The sequence below is a fragment of the Rhea pennata genome, chromosome 12 (assembly GCF_028389875.1).
Source record: "Rhea pennata isolate bPtePen1 chromosome 12, bPtePen1.pri, whole genome shotgun sequence".
Classification (NCBI taxonomy): Eukaryota; Metazoa; Chordata; class Aves; order Rheiformes; family Rheidae; genus Rhea; species Rhea pennata.
Genome location: NC_084674.1, coordinates 961,490 through 977,915, shown reverse-complemented (window position 1 = coordinate 977,915; position 16,426 = coordinate 961,490). Strand labels below are relative to the sequence as shown.

The window sequence follows — 16,426 nt, the reverse complement described above, 5'->3', positions numbered from 1 at the left end:
GAGCGACTACCAGCGTTGAATGCCAGATCAGACCGAGATCTGCTGGGCTGTTCAACACCTGTTGGTTTGCTATGTTCCTCCCACAGGACACTCATTCTAGATTTAACACTCTTTACCAACTGGCCTAGAAAAAAAAGACAATGAAGCTAAGTTAATGCTGCTTTATTACTAAGCAGTTGTCTTTTATTGAGGCATAAAACGCGCTGCAACAGAACAAGGCTTTTCTACGTCCACGGTTACAATACTGCCTACAATTGGGCAGAAGGGGACAGCTTAACATCAATGACTGTAATGCACCTGCATTAACACAGAAGCAAAGAATCACAGAACTGCAAAGGAACTCACAAGGTCAGCTTGTCCCAGCATGAGAATATCCAAAACATGTCATGCTTAAGAGCTGCTTCCCTTAAAAACCTCTCACAATAGATATTCCAAAAGCAATCTCTTCCAGTGCTTCCTTGCCCTTAAGGAAGCTGAGTTTTCCTTACTGTAATATAACTATTTCCTTTCTGTCTAAATTGAAGAGATTATTTTTCTTTCCTAGAAACTTAATACCCGCTTTGTCTTCTCTTCCCAAAAACAAACAAACAAACAAAAAACGCACAAAAAACCACCCCTAGATCATTCAATCCTTCTTCCCAAACTCAGGCTTGACTCAACATGGTTTGCTCCTGACAAATCCACACAAGCCATTTCTCATCTTGTTCTGTTTTGGGTGATTACAAATAGCTGATTATCTCTTCTAGTGTTTTTTAAAATAATTGATATTAAGCTAACACTACCAGAATTTTCCAAAATCTCTTTGCTTTTTAACCACAGATACCATAAATACCTTTTGCAGATTTGTAGTACTTCACCCATTCTTCATGTGTTCTCAAATAGAAATGACAAATTTGAGCTGCTAGCCTCCAGCCACCCCAGGAAAAATTCTTGAAGCTTGGCACTAGCCCTTTCATCACTTGACATTTTATGCCTTTTTTATTCATCTTCTGTGTTGATTTTTCTAAGTACGTCCTAGCCCAAACTTACTTAATGCATTAGACTATTCATTCTTATTGGCTGTTGAAATACATTTTCATCTCACTTACATCAGCATTTATCACAATTAACTACAAGTTTAGCTTTGGAAGTGGTATCTGGTTCCAAAGCTAAGCAAAAAGTATCTGATATTGATAAAGTTATATTCATAATCCATTCACTGGTAATGGATAAGAAAGCACCTAGCTAATTAAGTATTGCAGCATCCTAATTTTCCCTGCTGATTCAGCGGAGTTGAAGACCTCATACAGTTAGCAGGGGCTAGGTTACCACTTCTGATTTGACCTTTACTGAGCTGGTCACTAGGTAATGAGAAAGCTGTGTTGAGGGTTCTCAGCCTTACACTCCACAGCGCTTAAGTTTGTAACTGCACTTTAAAACCAAAACAGCAATTCTGTAGTTTCAAACACCTGCTACTGCACCAATGTTGGGGGTCCGGGGGGGCAGGGAAAAAAAACAAAAAAAAAAAAAAAACAAAAAAACCCCAGCATTCATGCCTAATCCTGAACTATAATACACTAGCATTTCATCAGATTCAGAGCTTCGCATAAGCACAACTGGTGGCAAATCAACTGAGCAAAACTTAGAAGAGGCAGCCTTTTGCCCTAATTTTATTAAAGGTATATTCACATTCCTACTTACAGTTAGATCTCATTTTAAGTTCTAATAATATTTATAGAGTTTCTCGAGGCTATTTTCTGCATATGATAGTCACTATCGTTACCTTATTAAAGAAAAGGAAGTCTTGCTAAGTCAGATGCAAAGCACATCAATAAAAGCCTCCTAAGGAGGCTTCTCAACAGCCGATGCAAGCTGCCTTGCTCACAGTGACGTTCAGACATACTGTCACACATGCAAATATTCTCTGGCCAACTGCACAAAATCTGTCTGGTATTAATTGTTGTGAAACACAGAGACCTAAAAAGTCAAAAATAAAAAAGTCAAAATAAGAGTATTCATTCTCTTTCATATACTAACGAATAAGTTTACAAGAACATATTCAAAACCAGCATATTTCTGTAGAACTAAATTTGAATTATGATTTATTTGAAAAAGTTAAATTACTCTGAATTAAACATATCACTCCTCTCCGTCACACATGCTTATCATTTCAAAAAAAAAAAAAAAAAAAAAAAGATTTTCACCATCACATGCAGCCAGAGCCTCAGAGGTATTTATGCACCTAACTTCCCGCTGAAATCTGGAGGAAATTAGGTTTCCAAATTGAATTAGGAAAGTAGGCAGAACCCACCTGCCCTATCAGAAAGCGATGACAAAAGGAAGAATTTCCCTGGATTCCCACTCGACTTCAGCGGGACGGTCGGTCTGCAAACAACGCGCCAGCCCGTCTCCTCAGCGGCGCTGTGAGCAGTTTTGTGCAGGGAAGAGCGGGCGCCGCCGGACACGGCCCGAGGCTCCGCGCCGGCCCCCGGCACGCGGGGCAGGGTTGCTGCCGCTGCGCCCGGCTCGGCTCTCCCGCCACTGCCCGGCTCGCTCGCACGGGCACAGCCTGCTCCTGCTGATACGAGCAGGACGTGCACGAAGCGGGGAACCACCTCCTTCAGCTGCGATGCGGACACAGGGAAAACGGCCAGCTAAATGTCCCTACAGAATTCCGTATTTCATGCCCAATCTTAAAGTTAAATGACCCATAGTGCTGTAAACAAGACGGTGTGCTAATCCAGTTATTTTAAGGCAGTTTGAATGACAACTGTGCAAAGTTTCAGCGCTTTATTAAGTGCTCAGACACACTGGAAAAAGAGGGAACAAATAAGTAGTATTGCGCAGCTTTAAGCCTTCTGCATGGTTTTAGACCTCACACCACTGTGACACTAGCTCTTCTTCCGCTTGCTCTTAGGTAGCAGTTGATCATTTTCTGGCATTCTGGACCGACATAGCTTCTTTTTGTTAACTCGCAGGTCTGAAACACTGCTGCAAAAGAAAACAGAAAATATAGTTTTAAAGATGCTCTAATTGTGGCTAATATTAAAGGCTATATTGAAGCACTGTACGAACTAGGCAGGCATATACACACATACATTTAACACATAGGTGTTACTGGTGGTGATGAAAAGAAATATTGCTCTATCTTCTTGTCTGCTTCCAGGGCATGAAAATAAATTGGAAAAGATCATCTTACACTTCATTTCTCTCTACAGGCATAAATTCCTGGAAATATCAGCTATCAGAACAATCTCTTCACTAATTTTGATGAGTACATGAAATAAGTACCTCCATCTGTAACTACAAACATGTTTTGTCCTAGATCAAAGAAAATACCAGAAAATGTACAGGTTTGTGTCGTCATTAAAAAGAATTAATCAATATTTTACCTTTCCTGGTTGGAACCAGTCTCCTAGTGGCCATTATCATGGCTCTGGTTATGTAATATTCAAAGTCAGCAACACCAGATTACACATACTTAACACAAAGGACTGAACAGCAGCCATTTGGCTTAATCCTTCAGGTGTATTCCCCTAGTTATCAAGTTTGCTTCTATTCATTACTTTCATTTGAGTGGACACCACCATGCCTGGGACTCTGATATCAAATTGGTTATGCCAAATTTTTTCCTACACAGAACTTAAGTTTGACTCTATTGTTAGGTTCATCGACATTCCTAAAAGTTTTCAATCAGAATACAAAAATCATTGCATGAAAAGTTGCAAGACAAGAAATATAGCTATCAATCTCAGAACCTCTGTTGGACTTCAAGTGAGGCCCTCCCATGCCATAGGTATATCCATTTGCCGCCCAGCTAAGGAAGGGAGGGCATTCTCACTTCTGCCAAGCAATCCTACATTTGAAGTACTGTCCTCATTTCATCGCTAGGAAACCCCCCTGCTACACCAACCCCCAATTTAAAAGACACAACAGTATTTCTCTACAGATTCAGTCTGGGTCCCAGCCATTGCAGGCTGGGGGACAAACCATTGTCCTCTTTTTCAGGAAAAGCATTTCCCTGGTTAGGAGCAGAAATCCAGAAGTCAATATATCTTCAGGGAAAACCCAAACCTTATTCTCAAAACCAGCTTTAGGTTTCCCCAAGGTGGCATTTTCCATCAAATCAAGAATGTTTCACTCAAAAAATCCCTAATCAATTCCATAACTTGTCCAGCTAAGCAGTTACCAGTACCATGATGCTGACAGCAGGAAGCTTCAATTTTTAGAAGGTTTTGATAAATATGGAACAAGAATAGACTGAGGACAAACTAACCAATATGACAAAGAACTGAGCCCCAGAACTTGCAGATTTCCTGTCTTTTAAACCTTAGTTTCACTAGCAGTAAAACAGAATTAATGTTTCAAAGGGTTACTGCAAGAATTCTACCATAGATATGCAGAAGACATACATCACACTACAGAATGGACAATTCTAACCTGAAAGTTAGTTCTGCAACTTCAGTTACTATTATGCTGAAAGCCAATTTTTGATACGTTAATTCCAATTCAAAGTTACCCCTCAGATGATGACATATTATATACAAGAAGAGGGTAAGGCGATATCAATATTGACTGAAAATAAAGATTTGGGACCTAAGTGTAAGGATGAACTAAGACAAATACCAGCTGCAACAGAAACCTATTCAGTTCCAAAAAAATATTTACATTAAAGCCCAAATTTTAGTCCTCCTTTGGAGCAGCAGAGTTTCAGAATGACGGCATCCATGAACTATCCTGTTCACTTTCTGCTCCTTCTAAACAGCAGGGACAATCAGACACATATTAGTTCCCACTCCACAGGTACTGGAGACATAGCCTGTCACAGATTAGCTGAAACAGTCTCGGGGCAACCAAGACTTCAATCACTACTCCTGGCTATCATGTGCCTGCCAGGTAGAGGTAAAAAAGAGCCTAGTTTTCCTTCCTCCTGTTACCAGGGACCAGTTCTGAATACTAAAGAATGGAAGCAACATGTGTATATATATAAAAAGCCACCTGCATCATTTTAATATATTTCTTATTTCTTGCACAAAGTCTGCGCTGAAGGTTGAATCTGTGTTATTACCTAACATAATTATATAATTATATAATCACTATTGTATAACAGTGTACTGTAATACATTAGGTAATTTCCTGGCCTATTTTTGGTCCTACAATAGTAACCACCACTGACAAAAATCAAGACATTTTGTCAGAAAAGGTCTACCTGAAAAAGAGTCATCCTCAGCATTATAGCCACTGAGAAAAAGAACAAGTAATTTTGGTCAGCTACGCAACAAGGAAAATACGTGGGACTTCCATCTTTAAACAGCTTCTCTTTGCCAGAGGCTCTTCTTATTTACGGACAAGGAATTTTCCACTGGAAACTCAAAGAAGTGCTTTCTGCTTAGCCATAGAGTTTATTTCAAAAGAAAAAAGTTGTTAAGCTAAACACATTTAAATTAAGCAGCTAATTTCCACCATTTGGCCTCAGAGCTTGAAATTCCATGTCGTGTTGACATGAAAGATACTGCTCATCCATCCATCGCTATTACTAATCAAAAATTCATTAAAAATACATTCTGTTTTTACCATTACTACCAAGCTAGGATGAATCTGTCTTGGAGGGACCATTCAGTTGGCTTCAGCTGGGAATTCACAACTGAAAAGAACAATGGAAATGCTCAAACGCCAAAGTCGGTGTCTCTGTTGACTGCTGAAAGATGCACACTAGAGCAGATCAACAGGAACAGCTTGTACTTCAGAGCCCAAGTCAGCATCAGAATGAGAACAGAACTCCAGCAGCTATAAAATCATTAACCATGTCAGGTAGGATCAGTATGAATCCCAAGGCAACAGCACTTAGACTGTACCTTTGAAGACAGCAGTGTAATCAGATTTCATATACCTGTAGAGTTCAGAAGAAACAGGCTATGCATAACCCTATGCAACTTTCCTACAATCTCAAAGTTGCAAATCCTAAAAGTGTGATTTCTATAATGTATCAAGACCAAAGTTGAAAGCCTTTCCTCCTCCAGCTTTGAAGAAAGAACAACTTTGTTTCTTTTCATTTAGCAAATTATTTTTTCCAAAACAAACATTTTTAATGCTTGCTTGTCAATTCCACATCTTCCTGTATTTACTGATCTTCCTGAAGATTCTACCAATTTCCTAAGATTTCTTAATGCTTGGCCAAAAAGAAGTGCAGTATTCCAGGTCACACAAGAGCTGATTAGGTAACTCCCTCCTTACCGTATTATTGAACATTTCTGACAAGAAAAATGGCAGCACAGGCAGTCAAGCTATTTTATTTTCTAGTATGAAAGCTCAGCTCATTTGCTATTCACTTTGAATCTCTCAGTATTGTTTTCCATTTTCTTCGTACTGGTTTTGTATGCATTTCAGATTACTGTCATCTTACAGATTCTATGATAAATCCAACTCTATTACACACTGCCTTCTAAGGCATTATGCAGTATGGCCTTAACAAGATGTTGGTTTTGCCATAGAAAAGCATAGGCATACTAAATTATGGTCTTCAAAACTCAAACAGCTATTTCATAATAAGCAGTCACTAATACAATAATCCCCTCACTGATGCATATTACGAGGAAGGTGACAGAGCATAGGCTCACGAGAAGAAGAAATCCAGGCAGCAGTGTCGTGTCCGTAGTGGCATGGCAGGTCAGCAAAGCACACAACAGCCCTAGGGCATCAAACACAGCCAAACATCTTTAACTAAGGTAGTATGCTGGACCATCCTCTGCCTTGAATCAGCACTGTCCCTCTTCCAGTAAAAACACCTAAGCTTGATTACCTATTTAAATCTGAAGAATATTATCTCAAAGTGTTTCCATAGGTTCCTGGAGCTTGCAATGGGCAAGGTAAAGTCTCTAGCTGTCTTTAGCTCTTAATAAATATCATACTGACAAATCAGTTAAAGCTTAAAGTGTTTGAGAACTGATTTTTTTTTTAATTTCTGTATGTATTTTACATTATCTTGCCTCTATTTACAAGTATTTCCACCACTTTATAGATGACCTTATAGACATCACTGTCTGTATTGTCCTTTTATTAAATCCGCATTTTGTTATATAAGCAAATACCTGGTATTTTCTACTTCTGATTTTGCTAAATTTAACATAGAACACCAAGATTAGAAAATAAAATTAACTATCAACAGTAAGGAATCTATTCAATTATTTTCCATGCAAATTAAAAACCAACAAAAATATGTAAAAGGTAATTACAACTTTTAGTAATCTAAAGCTTTATAACTACCACTAAGCCAGAAAAGATACTGTTTACTGAAACCTATTCTAGGAAATAACTGATTAAAATCAGTCTAAAGACCCACCCTGAAATCCCATGCCTTTTGTCTTAACTGGGACTGCTCACATGAATTATGGTTGCTTACAAAACTCTGGAGTCCTGAGAATGCTGTGAGACAATTCTACAAAGCAAAGACATCGCAACGCCTTTACAATTTGCTAAAATACACAAGTGCTACACAACTTTATTTAGTTACCACAAGGACATCTCAGTTTCACTATCATTCTACATCTCAGCTACAGTTATCATCCTTACCAAGCCTTTCAAAATAAAGCAAAGAACTAATTCTTCATAAATAATGTTTTAAGATAAGAGACAGAATTTGAGACCAACACAGGGGACTCAACGATTCCAAACAATTCTAAAACCAGAGCAAAAGAAAAATATCTCCAATGCAAAGATATCAAACTCAAAAGGGTCCTGAACTTAGGTTGGTCTCTTACTGCCAAAAGAGAATTTGGGCGGTAATTCATTGGCAGTGCAGAATGTATCAGTATGGAGAATCTGTTAGGGATGCTATGAAATGCGAAGCTGAAAAAAGTTTTGATGCATCAGATAATATGAATCTGCTTGTGTAAAAACTATTCCTGAATATATTTTGTGTATCAGGAAAGCATCTATTGGCAAAAGCTGAGAAAATCTAAAAAACTAAGAAATCAAAAAACAGAAATAAAAAAAACCTAAGATTGAGATGATAGCTTCCATAAATTTTTAATTTAATTCATAAACATGATTATGAAATGGAAAGAATTAGAAAAAAAATGTAAAGGAATTGTAATCACATTCACTGTGAGGGTAAGAAAAAAAAGGCAATACACACAGGAACTGTGCTATGATAGTACTACAGTTCACCCCTCAACATTTATAGAAATAAGATAGTTAAGTGTAAGAGTTTATACACAGACAAAGGTGGCATTTATTGAGTAGGGGCAGCTACAGCAACATCTCAGCTGGAATAGAGTGTATGTGGGACATTGTCTTTCCTCACCATTCCCCAGTCCCCTAAAGGAGGCAGGCTTTAGAAAATACGACTTGAAAGCAAAGGTTAAAGGAACTGGATTAGTTTGCTCAGAAAAAAAGTAGACCAAAAAGAGAAATGGTAAGTCTTCCAAAGTGTAAAAATTCTGCTTTTCTCCTTACCAGGTTCACACGTGTCAGTGGCTTACTTACCAACAAACGAAAAAAGAAAAAATGAAAAAAAAATTTTTCATGATGATGATAGTTAAGCAAAATTACACTAGGAGATTGTGGAATCTTCATCACTAGACATTTGTATCAACAAATTAGATAAACACCTAACAGCTCTTTTCCACCATAACATTTATAGTATTTTATGAAAATGAGACAAGTTACTGGAAGCTTAGTGATTTATCAAAGACCCATTTGAGTTTCTGAACATTGTCTGATACTACTTTTACTTACTATAGTTACAAGGAAGACAGATGATTGCACCTGCAAAACTTTGGAGAGAATTTTGTTATTCATCTGAGAGCTCTGTGGGTTTGTCTCGACTAGAAATTAAATGCTTTACACGTTAGCTAACAACATCAAACTCCGCTTTTGCCTTGTAAGATGCCTCTCCAGCTAGTTTTCCCTATATGTTCTCCACTCCAGCAGCCAGTGGTAATGGCTGCTCAGAAACACTCGGTTCTGTCGCCTGGGCTCCCTCCTATCAAATCTGCCTCCCAGATTTGATAAATCATTGATTAAGCCAAGTGGGGGAAAGAAGGAGGCAGGCAAGTTCCACCAGCAGGACACCTTAAAGGGTATCATTGCGGTTAGAGTACAAGGCAAGAGAGAATACTGAACAGAGGTTTTCCACTGAAAATAGTCTACAATTTTGGACAGAGGGCGAAAGGATTTCAGCTTACTGCTGTTCCTAGTGATTCAAGGGGGTATACTAAAAAGCAGTGATCTGAGCTTTTACTTGCAGGAATGCACACTCTGACTGAAGTAAATTAAAATTATTGAGCCATGCTCTCACTGCTGAGCAAAGAGCAGTCTGTTTATATTTCTTCCACTGAAGCTTTAACTTGAATTTAATCCTGAAATTAGTCCTTTCATAGTTGTAGGAAACTCAAAATCCCAACAGTGAAAAAATATCAAATGGAAGATATTTTAAAAAATGTCAAAATGACATCTGACAAAAACAGCAGTCATTTATCTAGACAAAAAAAAATCACCATTTCAGTTACCAAAACCATCATACTTTTAAGATAATACAGTTGAACAGTATTAAGTTGCCATACATAAAAAAGTAAGATCAATAAGAATTTGTACCTTAAATACAGAAAAAGTAATGTACTCTCTCTGATGACATCCGTATCTCAGTTAAGGCTCTTCCTTGCTTATGCGCTGCGAAATCTTCTGTAAGAGCCACAACTAAAATTGTTACTAACAGTTTAGTTAGGCAACCAAAATGAATATTCTGTAGGGCAGCACACAGTAGCTTTTTTTAACATGTCCCGTCCTCATGCCTTCATATCAAATGATATAATTTATAGATCTGCAGATATTAAAGATGTAAAATTCTATGTGAGTATGGATTATTTAAAAGTATTCTCTTCAGCAAGAATCTTCAACAGCATACTGAAAACGCATGTCTAGTATAGGAATTCAGACAGACCATTAGCTACTGTTTTTGTTCTACAATAAAAGAAGCATTCTTCTGATACCATTCATCCACTGGAAAATGTTTAATTTATACCAGAGGCAAGATAGCAACATATCTCAAAACTAACAGCTTAAGTTTTTGAAAGGCTAAGCAATAATACAATATATGGTAAGAGACAAACAACAAACTAACAATTCTGCTAATGTGTCACTTTACAAAGAGCACCTGTTAGCTGCACCTTCCCTATCGCCTTTTTCCTTTTTTTCAAGAATTCGCAATACATGGTTATCCTTGCAAGGATATATTACTGAAGGCACAGAATAGAGCAGAACTATCATTTAAAGTGTTTTAAGTTCTGCTCATTTCTAACTTTGATGACTATACTTTTTCAAAGCAGAATGCTAATCATGTTTAAAAGTATATTAAAATACATAACCCAAAACTGGAGCTTCTATTTTGCTTGGTTCCCTTGTTTTGCAAATACCTTATTATTAATTATTATAAACCTGTATTAAGGAAAATGATCTCTTTCTAGTAATAACTATTAAAAAAATCCAGGCTGCTTATAAAATACACATACTATCTGTCTGTTGTTTGATGTGCTGGCCTGTGCTCTTATGTATTAAGCTTGCCAAGGCAAAGCCCTCATTTGACTTTGTATCTATTGTACCACTTCGAATAGGTTTCACGCAGGCTACAATTTAATTAACAGAAAGACCAATAACTTTAATGAAAGTTGTAGATCTGCTTTACTTAACATTCTTCTACACATATCAACCTGGCCAAGTTTTATTTCCAATTAATTTAAACCAACACACCGAACAATTGAGAAGTTTCCTGGGTGAAAGAAATTAATAAAGTAACAAATGATTTTACTGTGGACACAAAGCACTAATAATAACATTCAATACTGCTAGGTAGACATATTTCATAATGGAACTGTAATATTGTTTTCAAGTTCTGATGTTCCTATTTCTTCTTCCACTACGGAATAAGTTTTTCTAACCCACGCAAGAAGCCATAGATGCCAAGCCCCTAAGCCACAGCATGCTACCTGAGACACGCTCCCGAAAAAACTCTGCGAATTGCCATCTCTAGACTGGAATTCAGAGAGAATAAAAAGGAATATACAATAATTTGTATCATCATTGAGAAAATTCTAAGTCACTGTCTGGTGAAATAGAAACTATAGCCCACCATGGAGATGGCAGTGAGATATGGAAAATATGACTAGTTAAGAGAAGACTATTAGCTTTGCCATTCATTTTTACAAAATTTCTTCAAAATACTTGCAAATGGGGTGTTTTCAAATTGGATGATAGATTGGATACTGCTACAAAATTAAGACTAAAATTAATAAATAGAAGCCCAATACACAGGGCATTACATGGACAATTAAATTGATAAATATCTTTCCACAAGAAGCACAGAACCTTCAAGTACTAGGTTTTTCTTACCAAAAGAAACTTCAGTGAATTCCTCTATAAAATATTGAGAAAGTGTACACGGTAATAAGTTACAGTTCTACTAGTAAGTGCAAGTTTGTGTTAAAAATATGTACTTTTTGCTTGCTTTCTTCACCTTGATGCAGCTGCAGAACAATTCACTATGTGGCTGTTACCTCTTGGCCTGCTCCTGAGCCCTCTCCCTGACCTGTGGAGCCCTGATGGTCTATAGCTCCAGAACATGCACTGAGTGCAATGTTTCCAGCTCCATCCCCCACTGCCATGCCGGAGTGGTCACTTTGTGTACTCAAAAGCTGACTGGATTAAGTATATGTTCTGTCACTGTTTGCATTCCACACTCCTGATAAAGGTCACTAGCTTTAACAGCAAAACCAGTCAAGCTTATCATGTTAACCAGCTTTTGACATTCTTGTAACTTTGCTTAAATAGGGTGAAATAATTTTAACAGGCTGAATTTTGAAAAATTGGAAGAAGTTTCAACCAAAAATTTTTAGCTTGCTATGAAATCCCAGTTCATTATGCATAAAACAAAGTCTGCTACGTAAGCCACAGAAAGGTAAACATGGATATGGCGACATGGCTTCAGTCTTGGGAATTTCCTCGCTTCAGGTCACTGCAGGACAGAAAAGTTTTCCACACCAAGTGCTAATAAAACTGTTTCTGGCAGTCTGTGTCACATGCCATTCTTCCAAATAACCAGAAGAATAATTTTGACCTTCTACCTGCAAGCCCAAGCATGAATCAGTTTGTTCACCAGACGTTCCCCAAAGCATTTTCCTCTACATATAACATTTCCAGCATTCCCTTAAGTGCCCGAGTACTGACAAAGGAAGCACCTGTCATTCTCACTGCTGTCTGAACTTCTGCTCTTATTCCTTCTAACTTCTGCTCTTCTCTCCTCCAAGATGTAGCAGGTCTATTACAGAAGAAAATCCTATGATACCGACGCAATGTTTTGTCCCCAGTCACCTAACAAAACCCTGTGTTCCTCAATGGCCTTACCTCTTAAACCAGGGGTCTGAATTTCATCACAGCTGTTGTTTTAGTTTCTTGGCTTGGGGCCCTAAAATTAACAACTCAAACTTCACACAGTACTGTTTCCTTCATTTTTAGTTTCAAATTGACTTTAACAAAAGTGCCTTAAGACTTGACCTGGTGGACTTCCCCCCCACCCCCAAAGACTGGGCATTAGAACAGATAATCATTAGACAGCATAGGCTGAATTGAATTTTTTTTAAAAAAAATATACATATGTAATATCCAGATTTGAGGCAGGTACAGAAGTTCTGTAGAGGCAATGCATTTAATTAAAAAAAGAATAAAAACACACGCAAACACACACTACTACACCATCCTTCCCTCTCAGGCAAACATACAGCTCCCCAGTGGAACCTGGCAATGCTCTCTGCTCCTGGAGTGCATCCCAGCGATGCTCAAACTCCCTGGACACAGTCTGAGCGAGCCCCAGGCTCACTTTAGTAAGCTAGCAAAGAGCTAGAGTATAATCTTCCTCAGCAGGAGCTAGAAGGATGACCAAGGATCCAGGACCATAAGGAACACTACAAAAAGCATTTGTCTCTCAATCTAGACATAGCCTCAGAGTGGTATGGGAGGTAAAGAATAGGCTCAGATGTATGCACTACGAGCCTTGGCTACATGAATCAGACCAATAGGAATGGAAATAACCAAGTTCCATAAATTCCTTAGCTACAGCCCAGAGAGAAAAAGCTTCTTTAACTTTTGCTGTCTCCCTCATCTCCTCACTCCTGTCAAGCTACCTCTCTCCCACTCTGCTCTCCAACCAAGTAAAACCATAAGGCAGCTCTGGTAGCAGCAACAGAGATTTCATCACATGGATTCTGCCAAGTTACCTCAGATAGAGATGCAATTGGGAATTGGCAAGCTCATCTTATCAGGGTGCCTTGGCTTCTTTGCATCTTTCACTTCTCTTCAAAAAAAAAAAAAAAAAAAAAAAAAATACATCTCATCTCCATCTCTTGGAGGTGCATTTTCACACCTCAAGCAGCTAATCAAAACTGTGCAGGGAGCTCCAGGCTACTGGCTGGCTCTCTAGCTTGTGAGCTCCCCTAGCTCCAATTGCCACAGTTGATTTTTAATCATGACAATTCAGAGCCACAGACCATTATGAAGTGGCTTTTATCCAGGAGCTCCACTCCTACCACTAACTGGGAAATACTACTACACGGACAACTCCTAATTATATAATGAGGTAACAGGTAGTAGTACCTCAAGGGTTACAGACCCTCCCAGTGAATGAGACCCCAATCACTGTTTATTAGGGGCACGTATAAACATAGACACAGAAATAAGGATTTTACAGAAAACAAGATTGAGAAAGAATTCAAACATTTTTATTTCAATTTGTAGCAGGCCTAACACTATCTATGTAAAAGACAGATGTGGTTCTTCCTCTCTGATAAATGGTAGCAGCATCAAAAGGTTGTGCAGACTAGCATTAAAAAATACATACAACCTAGTATTTTATACTCTAATGCCAGTCTCAGTGAGTCATTTTCAGGACTACTAAGAATGTTTATAAATGTCCTTCCAGTAAATATTGCTTATTCCTTCCCCAAGTCATAGCTATTTCCACAATAAAAGTTGAATGATTACTTTCTATTCTTCCAATGATGCACTTTACCATTGACCTCTGACACCACTGTAATCAAGGCCTTACCAGCAAGTCCATTAAAGCTCCTTATTATCCAACAGACTACTAAAATAAACACTCTAAGTTGCAGACACTACTTCTGTCATTAACTATGAATTTTAAGAGCTGTCAATCTACTGACCACATATGTATGTAACACAAAGAAATTACATTACATTTTTTTTAAAAAAAGCAGATCAGGAGTATCAAATGCGATACGGCTCTTATTGCTCTCAAGATCAACTACTAAAGTGCACATGATAGTCAAAGAGATTCCAAATCAAGCAAGTTTCAGCTGTAAGGGCAAACCGTACTACTTTTGCAAACTCCATCAGTGTTGTTTCCAAATTCTTCATATACTGACTACAAAACTTCTCAGTTGATCTAGCATATACTATTCTAAATTTCACAATTCCTGCATTTGTTAACACCCAATATATATTTATCTCCCTTCCCTATCTTCATGTATTTCATTAGATTGTGTCAGGTATCTTTGGTTTCTTAGTATTTGTACAACATCTTGCAGAGCTAGAATCAAATTTTAAATATTATCACTACATAATAGAAGGGGGTGAGTTGTCTTTAAGAAATTTAATGCTAAGATCTTAAAAAGAGAAAGTGCTCTTCAGACAGAAGTATATCAAAATGAATGCTGTAATTCCAGTATGTTCAAGTAGATAGAGTTGTAGGAGAGACTGACAATGATATAACTTTAAATACAATATAAGATTAGATACTATTAAGTTTTCCATTAAAATTATTTCCTTCATCCTTTCTTTTATATATTTAAACTTATTAAAACAATGATTTTCAGCTATTCATCAGGAGATGCTTGGAACATTCATGCATTATTTTCCAAGAGTATAAAACCACTGACTAAAGAAACTTCAAATATGTATTATGCCTCCCTTGTGTGCATGTAAGGTTCCAAGATTGACTTTTTAAAGGCATTTGCTTCTCCTGCAGTAGATGTGTAGAGCTCCACAAACTGGAAAAAGTTGAAAACTACTAACCTACTCTCAAGGACTTATCCCTTCTATCCATGTATTTTACTTACTTATCAGATGACTCTGAATACATCTCAGTCCCTTGCAGATCCCTCAAAATGTCTGAACTGGAGCTGACAAGAAAAGAAGAGAGAAAAGGTCAAACATAGGAAAATTGTTTTAGCAACACCTGTATCAAAGTGGGACTCAAAAAAAATTCCCTGGGAGTAAAGACAGAGTATAAAGACGAGAAAAAACATTCTACAAAGCATTGGCAATGGAAAATTATTTTTAATCAGCTCAGGAAGTTCTGTCTCTGTATCACATAACTTTCAGTTATTACTAGGTCTCATTTTCATTATTTGATATGCCTGAAAATTCTTTGTTTATGTCTGCTTGGTCGTATAATATCTTTATATTTGCGGACACCAGACAATTGCAAAATGACAAGCTTAGATTTTGACCATTAAAAAAAATTAACATTTTATTAACAAAAAGTAATTTTAAAAATTTAAAGCCCATAAACATTTGTTAGCACCAAAAACTCAAATGTAAGACCCTGATAACGCATCAAGATAAAAACCCAACGTCTTGTCTGTCACCTCAGTAACTCATCATACTAATGGAGGTGGCTGATTTTGAATTGCTTGAAGCAAGTTTTCTTTGACAAACCTATCTTCAGAAAAAATATAAAAGACTCAAATCTGAAGAGAGATGAAAGCATAGACTACAGCATCAGAACCATTTTCAGCAGCTGCCTGCCCCTAAAGTAAAATTGTGTATTTTGCTCACTTACTCCTAAAACAATTTCATTCATCACTGAAAGACATATTTCATAAAGTTATTTTTTAATTAAATAACTTATTTAGAAGTTACTGGATTTTTTTTATTAGTCAAAGGAAAGTATTGGTGCCTTACATACTGCAAACTGAGGTGAATGAAGACTGAATCAAACTAGACAATTCAGCAGTATTTAAGAACAACTCAAAACATTTTTCTTTACAACCTTTTTTATCTGCTTGAAGAGATCATTCTATTTTTAATCTACATACATAGTTTTGTATTCTAATGTAACATAAAACAATTATTTCTTTTCTAAACCTATAAATCCATAAAACAGAAAATCATCAGACTCATTACGAGTGCTAGACAGGTGAAAAAACATTACTAAAACATAATTAAACAGCAAGAAGCTTAACTCTACCAATCTGACTAATTTAGACCTCTAGAAAGGAGATCAACCAACTACTGTCAATGCTCCACAATGTTTCAAGCTGAGCAAGAACTAATAAGAACTGAAAATGTCACCACAGAATGGCTTTGCAAGAGCATGCACATAAGTGTATAAAACCTTTATGATTAATTTGTTTGCTTTAAATACTTTAGGCCTATATAA

The 16,426-nt window shown here is 37.3% G+C and overlaps 1 protein-coding gene across 2 annotated transcripts in view; it reads right to left on the bottom strand.

Annotated features, from left to right (window-relative positions):
* Positions 1 to 2,737: 2,737 nt before the first annotated feature.
* Positions 2,738 to 16,426, bottom strand: part of RAD18 (RAD18 E3 ubiquitin protein ligase) — a 61,301-nt gene continuing 47,612 nt past the window's right edge. The window contains exons 12-13 of one of the 2 annotated variants that reach the window (XM_062585649.1): positions 15,102 to 15,164; positions 2,738 to 2,970 (exon numbers count right to left, since the gene is read on the bottom strand). In XM_062585649.1, the coding sequence (XP_062441633.1) occupies positions 2,871 to 2,970; positions 15,102 to 15,164 (163 nt within the window). In that variant the 3' untranslated portion in view covers positions 2,738 to 2,870. The remainder of the gene's footprint in view (positions 2,971 to 15,101; positions 15,165 to 16,426) is intronic. The other variant, XM_062585650.1, reaches the window with a different exon arrangement.